Source organism: Hyperolius riggenbachi, chromosome 2, assembly GCF_040937935.1.
Source record: "Hyperolius riggenbachi isolate aHypRig1 chromosome 2, aHypRig1.pri, whole genome shotgun sequence".
Lineage (NCBI taxonomy): Eukaryota > Metazoa > Chordata > Amphibia > Anura > Hyperoliidae > Hyperolius > Hyperolius riggenbachi.
Window position 1 is genome coordinate 289,907,331 of NC_090647.1, and position 12,114 is coordinate 289,919,444.

Genomic DNA, 12,114 nt, shown 5'->3' on the forward strand with positions numbered 1-12,114 from the left:
TATTCCTCCTTGCAAATCACACAAAATGCATTTGGACAGCAAAAAAATAAATTAGGAACTTTTTTGATACGTTTCAACATGTGAAAAAGAAGGCTTCATTGGAATGATGGAAGGGAATGCACTTTGCCAGAACTCCAGTTTCATTTGGTAAAGGAAGATCAGCCTCTGTGCCAGCTTGAGGAAATTATTAAAACATTCATACTAATAATAAACATTAGCATCTTACTAAAGAATAGAAAAACAACATTACATAAACAATAATCAAAATAACACAACTGACTCTTTAAATCTAAATGCATAATTTTGCTTGATGTAGTCCTCCAAGTGAATAGCTAAGTAACCTATCCAGTCCTTCTACAGATAAGCAATTGTATTGAATTTACAGGTATAACAGATTCCAGGAATTCTGTGTGCTTCGGAAATGGGTTGAAAGATCCCTGCTATGCAGTAAGGAGAGGCAAGTAGGGTGGCAACCCACAGTCAGCTGTAGGATCTCACAGCCCTCACCTGCTGCCCAGCATGAGCTTTTCAAGATACATCAAACATGCTGCTTGATGGCAAACCCTTTGTGATCTCTTATCATTCTTTGCTTTGTGAGCACTGAGCTCCAGATTTTTACAAGAAAGATGCAAAGAAAAAAACAGTAAGCCGCCTTAAACTGACAAAGTCTAAATCTATTACAAAACGCTCTGCAAAAGCATGGAGAGAGGGTGCGGTTTTCCTGCTGATGAACTGGTGAGTGAATGCTTTATCATTTTAGTCCATTAAAGGAAGCAATCTGCTACTGTCCATTTATTAAAAACACTTTTCCTTCCTTATGAGCAGGCTTTCTACTTTGCTAGGTGGGGCTAATTAGCAGAAGAAGTACTTTTAGCAAATGGTATAAATTCAGCTGCAGGGCTCAGTCAGTGGTCTGTTCTTTAAATGGCTCACATGAAGCGGGATAAAGTGTTTAAAAACAGGTGTTTTAGGTGAATGCAAACAATATAAACTACTGCAAAAGGTCTGGTATATTTTTAACTTGTATATTTATAGCAATGCTTTACTTATTTATGGCTCCTTAAATTATTTCCATTCAAATTATATTGTGGTCTCCATAATAAATAAAGCGGAATCATGTTTGTCTGGTGCAACATATGCATACCTGGAGCAAAGGTTTGAGAATGTGCACTGTTGCACCAGATGCATGCAGTTGGAAGCCAATATTAAAGAGCTAAAAGATCAGCTTTCAGCACTTAGAAGAACAGACATATTGAGAAGAGCTTCATGTTGACCAAACAGGTAATGGCAAGAAACAGTGAATAGGGGGGTAGAGTATATCTAGAGCAGTATGAAGACATTGCTACGTTGATCACAGTTAGAAGAAGGTGTGTGTGTGTGTGTGTGTGTGTGTGTGTGTCTGTGAGTGTGTGTCTGTGAGTATGTGTGTGTGTGTGTGTGTGTGTGTGTGTGTGTGTGTGTGTGTGTGTGTGTGTGTGTGTGTGTGTGTGTGTGTGTGTGTGTTCTAGTCCTTTGTTAACACGCCCTAATAAATGTTCATGTTAGTATGATATCAGGTCATGGATACTGATTCTGGGGTAATGGTGTGCAACAGGATATCTCCTCTAGCAACCAGGGGACTGGCTGCTAAAATGATAATGGAAATAGGAATATAGCAAATTGTGATGATTGTGGTAGAGGACTCTATGATTAGGTGGTTGAAAGCCAGTCAAGGACATTACTGCTGCTGATAGCGGCGCAACAGAGTGGACCGATGAGGATGAGGGAGCAGATGGACTACAGGGGGCTTGAGGAAGCCCCAGGAAACTATAAATCCTTTTACTTTCATTGTCTAAGGTACTCTTTAAACTAATAAAATGCCAAGATGAATAAAACATGAAATAAAAACATGAGATGCTAGTATGCTACTGCCTTAGAGACCTTTCTGGTATCAGAAAACAGCATGGCAGAAAGGAGATTCTATCATTTGGTTAGGATGGGGCTCTTCACAGTTAGAATGATTAAGATGTGGAATATTTTATCCCAAGAAGTAGCTATGGCAAATCCTATATTTACATTTAAAAAGGGCATGCATGCTTTTTGTAATATGAAGAACATTTACAGCCCTGACTGCCAAGTGAAGTAATTCAGTTAAGGAGATCATATTTACCATAGCGGATCTCCTTTCATCTGAAACTAAGGTACAGTGAAGCTCTGTAGTTGAACTTAATGGACAAATATATATTTTTTTAAACCTAGATAACCATGGGACTATAATACATAGAATAAAAGCAGTACTAAGCTGCAGATTCAGGGATCAGATTTATTTTGGCCAACTGTTTCATGGGTTAATCATATTTCTGTATTATAAGCTAGTTGTAAATAATAGCTAATAAAGTACTCAACAATAATATTACATTTACTAGCACTACATATAATACAGTGGAGTCCCAGTTATCCAGAGCTCAACAAACCAGCAGTCTCAACCAACCAGCACAAATCGCTGGCAGTACTCACATTGGTGAAGGCCAACTTCTTATTTTATCATTTAATACAGAGATTGCGGTATGTATGTAGAGTGGGATAGTACTGTATTAGCTAGGCCTATTTTTAACATTGAGTCTCAGGCAACTAAGCGCTGCGGAATATGTTGGCACTATATAAATAAATAATAATAATAATAACAATAATAACTAGAAAGCACACTTATCCGACATCAACCCATCCCCATTGGTGCAGGGTAAACAAGACTCTACAGTATACATTTTTGAGTATCCTGTATATAAAATACATTATAAAAAAAATAAGTTTTATTATGGCTAGGTACTTTTACTTTTTGTGTTTTTAAAGAGACACTGAAGCGAGACTAAATCTCGCTTCAGCTCTCATATATAGCAGGGGCATGTGTGCCCCTGCTAAAACGCTGCAATCCCGTGGCTGCACGAGGGTCCCTGACCCCCCAACCCACCCCCCGCAAACCTTGGTCGCAGACTTGGTCGCACTTTTTGCTTCCTGGAGGCAAAGGCTAACGGCTGCAGCCCTGCCTCCCAGCGCGTATATGAGAGGGGCGGGCGAGAGGCGGAGATACGCGTCTGACAGATGTGCGTGGGGCAGGGCTGCGGCGGTTAGCCCTGCCCCAATGCGGAAGCGCTCCCCCGCATTACGGAGGGGATTTGGGGGGACAGGGACCCCCGTTAAGCCGCGGGATAGCTGCGTTTTAGTAGGGGCACACGTGCCCCTGCTATATATGAGGTCTGAAGCGAGATCTATTCTGTTAAATGTTTATTTATTAGGGATGGGACGACGAATCCGGCGAATCCACGAATCTCGAATATTTCCTAATATTCGAGGGATTCGTGGATTCGCCGGATTCGTCGTCCCATCCCTAATAAATAAACAATCCACGAATCCCTCGAATATTAGGAAATATTCGAGATTCGTGGATTCGAATCCCGACGCCATTTTCCGCTCGCCGAATCCACCGAATCCCGACGCTGCATCGCCGCGCATCCGCCGCTTCACCCGCTCGCAAGTGTCCTCCTCCCGCTCCCCGCAGCCTCCTCTGTTCGCCCGCCGCATAAATAAGAAGCAGCAGCCTCTCTCACCTCCAGCGTGGAGCCCGGAGCGGCAGACCTCCTGCAGACTTCCTTATTCCCCCTAGTGACTGGCTCTTACTACGTCATCAGTAAGAGCAGGTCAGGCGGCCACTAGGGGGAACTAGGAAGTGAAGTCTGCCGCACTGCACTCCACGCTGGAGGTGAGAGGCTGCTTCTGCTTATTTTTGCAGGGGGGGGGGGGGGCGAGCGGAGGAGGCTGCGGGGAGCGGGAGGAGGATATGACCCAGCTACCTACTGCAGTGTAGGTAAGGTAGCCCACCCAGCCTGCTAACTATACTGATCCCCCCAGCCTGCTACCTATACTGATTCTCCCAGCCTGCTACCTATACTGAGCCCCCCAGCCTGCTACCTATACTGATCCCCCCAGCCTGCTACCTATACTGAGCCCCCCAGCCTGCTACCTATACTGAGCCCCCCAGCCTGCTACCTATACTGATCCCCCCATAGCATGCTACCTATACTGATCTCCCCAGCCTGCTACCTATACTAATCCCCCCAGCCTGCTACCTTTACTGAGCCCCCCAGCCTGCTACCTATACTGAGCCCCCCAGCCTGCTATCTATACTGAGCCCCCCAGCCTGCTACCTATACTGAGCCCCCCAGCCTGCTACTTATACTGAGCCCCCATAGCCTGCTACCTATACTGAGCCCCCCATAGCCTGCTACCTATACTGAGCCCCCCATAGCCTGCTACCTATACTGAGCCCCCCATAGCCTGCTACCTATACTGAGCCCCCCATAGCCTGCTACCTATACTGATCCCCCCATAGCCTGCTACCTATACTGAAGCCCCCCATAGCGTGCTACCTATACTGAAGCCCCCCATAGCCTGCTAACCATACTGAAGCCCCCCATAGCCTGCTACCTATACTGAAGCCCCCCCATAGCCTGCTACCTATACTGAAGCCCCCCATACCCTGCTGCCTATACTGAAAGCCCCTATACCCTGCTGCCTATACTGAAGGCCCCTATACCCTGCTACCTATACTGAAGCCCCCTATACCCTGTTGCCTATACTAAAGGCCCCCAGCCTGCTACCTATACTGAGCCCCCCAGCCTGCTACCTATACTGATCCCCCCATAGCATGCTACCTATACTGATCTCCCCAGCCTGCTACCTATACTAATCCCCCCAGCCTGCTACCTTTACTGAGCCCCCCAGCCTGCTACCTATACTGAGCCCCCCAGCCTGCTATCTATACTGAGCCCCCCAGCCTGCTACCTATACTGAGCCCCCCAGCCTGCTACTTATACTGAGCCCCCATAGCCTGCTACCTATACTGAGCCCCCCATAGCCTGCTACCTATACTGAGCCCCCCATAGCCTGCTACCTATACTGAGCCCCCCATAGCCTGCTACCTATACTGAGCCCCCCATAGCCTGCTACCTATACTGATCCCCCCATAGCCTGCTACCTATACTGAAGCCCCCCATAGCGTGCTACCTATACTGAAGCCCCCCATAGCCTGCTAACCATACTGAAGCCCCCCATAGCCTGCTACCTATACTGAAGCCCCCCCATAGCCTGCTACCTATACTGAAGCCCCCCATACCCTGCTGCCTATACTGAAAGCCCCTATACCCTGCTGCCTATACTGAAGGCCCCTATACCCTGCTACCTATACTGAAGCCCCCTATACCCTGTTGCCTATACTAAAGGCCCCTATACCCTGCTGCCTATACTGAAGGCCCCTATACCCTGCTGCCTATACTGAAGGCCACTATACCCTGCTGCTTATACTGAAGGCCACTATACCCTGCTGCCTATAATGAAGGCCACTATACCCTGCAACCAGAGCTGGGACAAGGTCCTCCAGCACCCAAGGCTGAGACACCAAAGTGCGCCCCTCCATCCCTGCCACCCCAGCCGTCACACACTGATTGCTATTAGACTAAGAGGCGCCACAGGGCCAACAACCTCCCCAACACCTTAATATCTAGTTATCTGGCATGCAGTCACTGCCATGTATCACCTTTTCTTATTTCTTTCTGCTTCAAACACAATTAGGAATGACAGCTGAATGAATTATGCGCCCCCTCCTACCCTGCGCCCTGAGGCTGGAGCCTCTCCAGCCTATGCCTCGGCCCGGCCCTGCCTGCAACCTATACTGAATGCCCCTATACCTTGCAACCTATAGTGAAGGCCCCTATACCTTGCTAGCTATACTGAAGACACCTTTACCTAGCTACCTATACTGTGGGCACCTATGCCTGGGTACCTATACTGCGGGCAACTATACCATGGATCGCACAATTCTTATGTGCAGGATTCAATAGATTCGGGATTCGAAAGGTTCGAGATATTCGAGAACCTTTTTAGATTCGGATTCGGATTCGAAGAAATTGTGGATTCGTTACAATCCCTACTATTTATATTTTTAATAGTCACTAACAGTAGCAGTAAAGCAAAATGGTCATTTGGAGATTGCTTCTAATCATGTAAACAATTGAAAATAAACCAGTGAGTTATATTGCTGCATAGGTCAGTTAGGTACCCAGTGAAGCTCTGTCTTTCATGCATTGTGCAGCGCAATCCATGTCCGAAACGGTCTGTGTGCATGTTGGATTATTGTGGTTCTGTAATATTTACAAGCTGACACATCATTGCATTCTAGCAGTTGTAGTGGTGTGTTTGGCTTTCTGGGACAACAAAGGGACAATTTGCATGTTCAGCAGTGGTGCATTGTGGGAGACCTTATATGCTCATTCCAAACCGAATAATCACAAATACCTTCTGTTTTGGGAAGGCAAATTTCTGTTTTGCATAGCATTTTAAGTAAGTGGACAGTTTGGTCCTTTTTGACCCCTTACACACTCCTAGTTTTGGATAACCATGAGCTTGCTGGGCAATCTGTAACTATAAATTGTGTATGGAATAATGGAAATGACTGCAGGCAAATAGTACAATAATGTTTTAGGGTCATGTCACATAAGCAATGCTGTCTCTGTGACATTCCATTGTGACATGACTCTACAGACTGACACAGGTAGTTAATACATTTGCATATCTGTTCAGATTTTAACATCAGTGACCAAGTGACGGAAAGTTCTTTTTGTGAAGTGTGGGACTGTTATTTCCATCTCATAGTACTATTATAGTTAGCTGTATATTGCACAGGAACATTACAGATCACAGTGCACTGTACTTGGTTTGACATGTCAGATCTAAGAGCACTAAGAGCACTTAGAGACACATTTCTAAAGCAGCAAAAAACAAACAAAACAAAAGAAACACCGCCACTTCACTCATTTTTATAACTGTGTTTGTTGTAAAGAAGACTACTGCACCTTTATTTCCTGCTGACAGATTTATGGGTTACACAAGGTTTAAAGCACAAATGAAAAAGCATATAGTGGCTGCTATATTTCTTTCCTTTCAAATAAGGAACCCACCACCAGCGCTTTTCTAAGCTCTTGTACTTTGAAAAGCTGTTGCAAATTTAATGCTATGGGTTTGTTCTCAGTTGAGCAATGTGATTTTCTAAAAATCCTCCATAGAATTGCATTAGCAAGAGCTTTTCAAATCACAAGCGCTTAGAAAAGGCTGCTAGTGGGTTCCAGGCCTCCCAGTTGCCTGGAAGTCCTGCTGATCTCTTTGGCTACAGTAGTATCTAAATCACATACCTGAAACAAGCATGCAGCTAATCCACTCAGAAACATCTGATCTGCATGCTTGTTCAGGGTCTATGGCTAAGTGTACTAGATGCAGATGATCAGCAGGACAGCCAGTAAACACTTGGGTCAACCTCAATATCCCTCTCACCTCAGGCATACTTTAAATGTTATGAGACCCAAATGAGCAATGAAAGAATGAAATAATATCCTGCCCCTCATTAAAACAAATGACTGTAAGTGGCAAAAAGTGTGTGATCAAAAGCCAGCCCCTTAGTGGGAGTGGCTTTCTTATCTAATGTGGCTTCACTGACTCTTCTCCTTTCACACTCCTGGCACTGGTGAGAAGATAAGGACTGGAAAGTCGGAATAACGTTCAAGCAATAAAGCAACCATACATTGATTGACATGTTGTATTTTTTAATAGTTTGTTTTTTATATTTATATAGGATGCTTCTATAAGAACTAATCTCACACTCAGTGCCGGATTTATGGAAAGGCCACAAAGGCTAGGGCCTTGGGCTGCTGCAGGCCAAGGAGGCGCCTGGACATGACATAGGGATTACTTCATATGAAAGAAAAGGTTACAAATGGGGAGCAACACATAAAAACTGAAGCAGATGCCCAAGGGAGTTGTACATGAAAGAGGTGCTGCAGTACATACTGTAGATGTAATACATGGAATGGGAGGGGCTGTACATGGAATCGGAGGGGCACTGCTGCATAGGGGAACATAAGTGGCCTAGGGGCAGAAAAAGTATAAATGCGGCAATGCTCACACTCGACACAAAGTCACAAAATACTCAACTTCAAAAGGAGACAGAAGCTGCTTACCATATGGTGACATGATCATTCAGAGGTTCAGTCTCTAGGATTGTGAAGTTTATGTGTATTCCAAATCCTACTGGAACAGTGATGATCCAGGAACAATCCAGGGAATTGGGGTACTGATTAGGAAAGCCAGGAGAGTAGATGGAGCCATTGAAAGCAGTTACATTTCCTCCACATGGTACTAATCATCAGATTCAAGGACAGCCCAAAAGAATACAAATACATCGCTAATTAGAAAAGACATTTATTTCACATCTCTAGACAAAGTTTGCATTTGTAATTATACAAGCATCAATAATTAGGAGCACATGACACAACATATAACATATTGGAATTCTCATATATTTCGCATTTAGTTAAAATGCATCACATTCAGCTGCTTAATAATGCAGAAGAGCATTATGACACAGCACATTCAAATAAAGTGCTAAAAAATGTCCTATGAGAAATCGCAACCAGTCAAGATTCAGCTTTGTGAAAACCACTGAAATCTAATCTGACTGGGTGTTAATAAATTAATTTGCAGAGTTGGCAGTTATGTACATGCTCTTTATTTCTCTCATTACCCCTGTAATCCTTTTATCTCTAAGATCAAAAATCTGCAGTGAATATTTAAGAGAAGTGAAAATTCTTGTACTCTAATAACGGGATGAAAAATATGTCCTAATGTCAGAAACCTGCAAAAGAAAAGTGCGTGTTCAACGTCCCCAAGTGTCAGCCTCACTCATATGCTACATTAAATTCCACATTCTGCTTTGTGTCTACTGGTGTGTAAATAACAAGCATAAGATAAGTATCTGCTGTAGTGCTCTTACCTTCACACCTGGGAAATGGGTGATCCCAGTTTCTATTGGTGCCATGCTGGCATGTCAACACAGACTGGCCTATCAGCTGATAACCAGGGGAGCACTCAAAGGAAATGGATTGACCCACATTATAACCAGCCCCTCGGACCACACCATGTGCAAAAGGTTCTGGATCTGGACATTCTTGGAGCTCATAAGCTGTAAAAAGAAAACAGACATACATACAACACAAATTACATAGCAGTGAACAACACAATTTAAGAATGCAGGTCATGTGACCTGTAGCCAGCTTTTTAAAATTAGTGTATCTAGCAGGTATAGGAATCCCTAGCAGACTGCAGGATTGGCCCCACCTTTCTTTGGGATTATACAATCATAATGTGTTATAATTCCCTCACCAGCTGCCAAGGCAGTTCATCTATGTGGGTGTTCCTGGCTAAGTTGAATGAAGGTAGAAATCAACTCTTTCCATAAAAGTTATAGAAACAATGATGAAGTTCAGAGGCCTATCACATGAAGAGTGCATGTACAACACTTTTCAGAGGAGACTTAAAGGATCTACTGAAAACAATCATATATCAGAATAAAAGGTTCATTATAAGGATATTTGATCTCTGCCTAGCAAAACTAAAAACTATAAAGCTTGCGTAACTGGAGTTATAATTTACAGAGCAAGAACCATCATTTTTGTGACTGTTGGCCATTCAAAGATTCTCTACTATGTGCAGTGCAATGAGAACAGTTCTCTCCTCTACAGCATGCCTGATGACTGAGTGACATACTGGCAGTCAGGGAAGGAGTTAAGAGTAAGTCCACTAGGGTATGGGGTAGCATCCAGGAAGTCATTTTGGTTAGAGTGACATAAGTGGATAGGTTAGGTAGAGGCCTGAGTGTGAGCTTATAGACTGCATGTGGGGACCCCGAAAACCAGGTATCAGCATAAATCTTGACAGCCAAAACCTATTACCTTTAAAAAAACAGGCACATGTGATCTTGCCTTATATGTTATTTATTTACTTTAATCATGATAGCGGACACACTGAATATTCTCTTTCTGCATTAAGAGGTATGGAAGGTGTTTTACTAAAGCAAACCTGCAAATGTGTTCATCTTAATTGCCCAATCATGTAGAACATTTTTATTGTTATATATCCTTGCACAGTATTGGACATTTGAATGGAATATAGCTCACCTTGATATTCCAGTTTAAAACCAGGTTTGTTCTGAGAATGGTCACTATGGAAATATATAGAGGTTTCATGGGATGTAGAAAGAAGGTTGCCGGGTGTTTCTGATCCACTAAACCGACCAATCACACTGCTGGTTTCATGAGGGCCATTGCGAATCTCCACAAAGTCATGATTAGCTTCACTTGAAAAACTGAGAAATTGAATGTGGGCACCTGCAACAGACATCAGGATCATAGTCAAAAACAAATGACCACTAAAATAGAAATATACAATCTTCTTCTTCTAATTGTAAACATTTTTTTACAGCACCATTTATTGTACAATTTAAGTAGCTCAAAAGCTCCGTTTTATTCCTAACCAGCAGCGATAATAGTAGCAGGGCTAGCCTGGATATAATATTAATAATGAACATGCATCATTTCCTGCTGGTCTCCAGAACACAGCTACAATCCTCTTCTTTCAGTGAGAAAAGGATGGAACTTTTTCTTCCCCATGATGTAGGTGGAGGGCACTTACAAGTTAGATAGCACTCAGCTGTCTTGCTAGTTACCCCTCCCTCTTGATAGGATATTTGCCCATCTATGGTTAGCAGAAATAGTAATGCATATCATTTTTGGCCAGAATGGACATGGTATTGTAAATAACTAACATAAACAACACATCACTATATCATTAAAACTCTCCCAGGGAAAAGACATGAGGAATTCATCAAACCAGTTGGACAACATGTGAAGCCATCCACTATGGCACAGTCAGGATAAGCAGGAGGTACCCGTTGTTCACTCCACATTATCACAAACTAAGAACAATGTTTTCATATCAGTCTGTTGCCAGGATGCCTTTTATGCTGGCAATACACCATTAATTTTTTGGGGCAGATAGATGGCTCGATAGATCATTTCCCACAGGTCCGATCTGATTTCGCTTGATTTTCTGATCAATTTTCTCATAGAAGTGAATGGAAATCGATAGGGAAAGCGATCGGAATTTTGAATGGCCAGTAAATCTGCCGAAAAACTCATTGTGTATTCCCAGCATAAGGCTGTTGAATTGTCTGTGGATCTGGTTATTCCCTGCAGTCTACTGTCTATGCCAAGTAAAAATTAGGCAACCATATTCTATTAATGTTGTATGATCTTTTTTTCAACAGTTGAATAGGAGACAATAGTATGTCTGTAGGCACCCCACTTTATCTCCGCTGGTGATGCCTGAGAGAAAAATACATCAACCAAATAAGATTTTTCTAGTCAATATCTACTGATTGAACTCAAAGAGTGACATCTCCAGCAAATTTTCAAGGAGAACAACAGAAGGATCAGCCAAGCTGAACATGAATGTTGATATATTTATCTGTGCTGGGGGGGGGGGGGGGGGGGGGGGAGTTTGGATAGTTGAAACATGCTTAGCATGTCAAATTGCCATCAGTACCCAGCTTTAAAGAGACTCTATAACAAAAATGTCATCCTTTTTTCTACTACCCTACAAGTTCCTAAACCTATTCTAATGTGCTCTGGCTTACTGCAGCACTTTCTACTATTACCGTCTCTGTAACAAATCAACTTATCTCTCTCCTGAAGGATTTGTTGCCCTGTGTCTGGAAGGCTGCCAACTCTTCAGTGTTGTTGATCTGTTATGCATGCACTCCCCCCCCCCACCAGGCCCCCTCTATGCACACTCCCGTGTGTGTTATTTACATTAGGCAGCCTCTCTGCTCTCTCAGTGAGAGTGGGACAAATCGTCCTCTTTTAGCTGTGAAAGGAGCTGGGCTGTCACATGCTGGGTAATTACAGACACCTTGCAGAGCTGTCTGCAGGAAGAAACAATCAGCCTGTTACTCTTGAGGTGGATGATAGCTGCAGGGGGAAGAAGGTAAACACACAAATGATCTCTTGAGATTCAAAAGTAAGGCTGTATACAGCCTGCTTGTGTATGGATGTATTTTCTATGTGTGGACATACTGTACATCAACCCACTTCTGCTTTTGGTGGCCATTTTGTTTGTTTATAAACAAACTTTTAAAACTGTTTTTAACCACTTTTAATGCGGCGAGGAGCGGCGAAATTGGGACAGAGGGGAATA

At 43.3% G+C, this 12,114-nt stretch overlaps 1 protein-coding gene across 5 annotated transcripts in view; it reads right to left on the bottom strand.

The window, feature by feature from the left end:
- CSMD2 (CUB and Sushi multiple domains 2) overlaps window positions 1–12,114 on the bottom strand; it is a 1,291,405-nt gene that overhangs the window by 134,893 nt on the left and 1,144,398 nt on the right. For all 5 annotated transcript variants that reach the window (XM_068268938.1, XM_068268934.1, XM_068268936.1 and 2 more), the window contains 3 exons: window positions 10,038–10,247; window positions 8,855–9,043; window positions 8,043–8,220 (listed from right to left, as the gene is read on the bottom strand). In XM_068268938.1, the coding sequence (XP_068125039.1) occupies window positions 8,043–8,220; window positions 8,855–9,043; window positions 10,038–10,247 (577 nt within the window). The remainder of the gene's footprint in view (window positions 1–8,042; window positions 8,221–8,854; window positions 9,044–10,037; window positions 10,248–12,114) is intronic.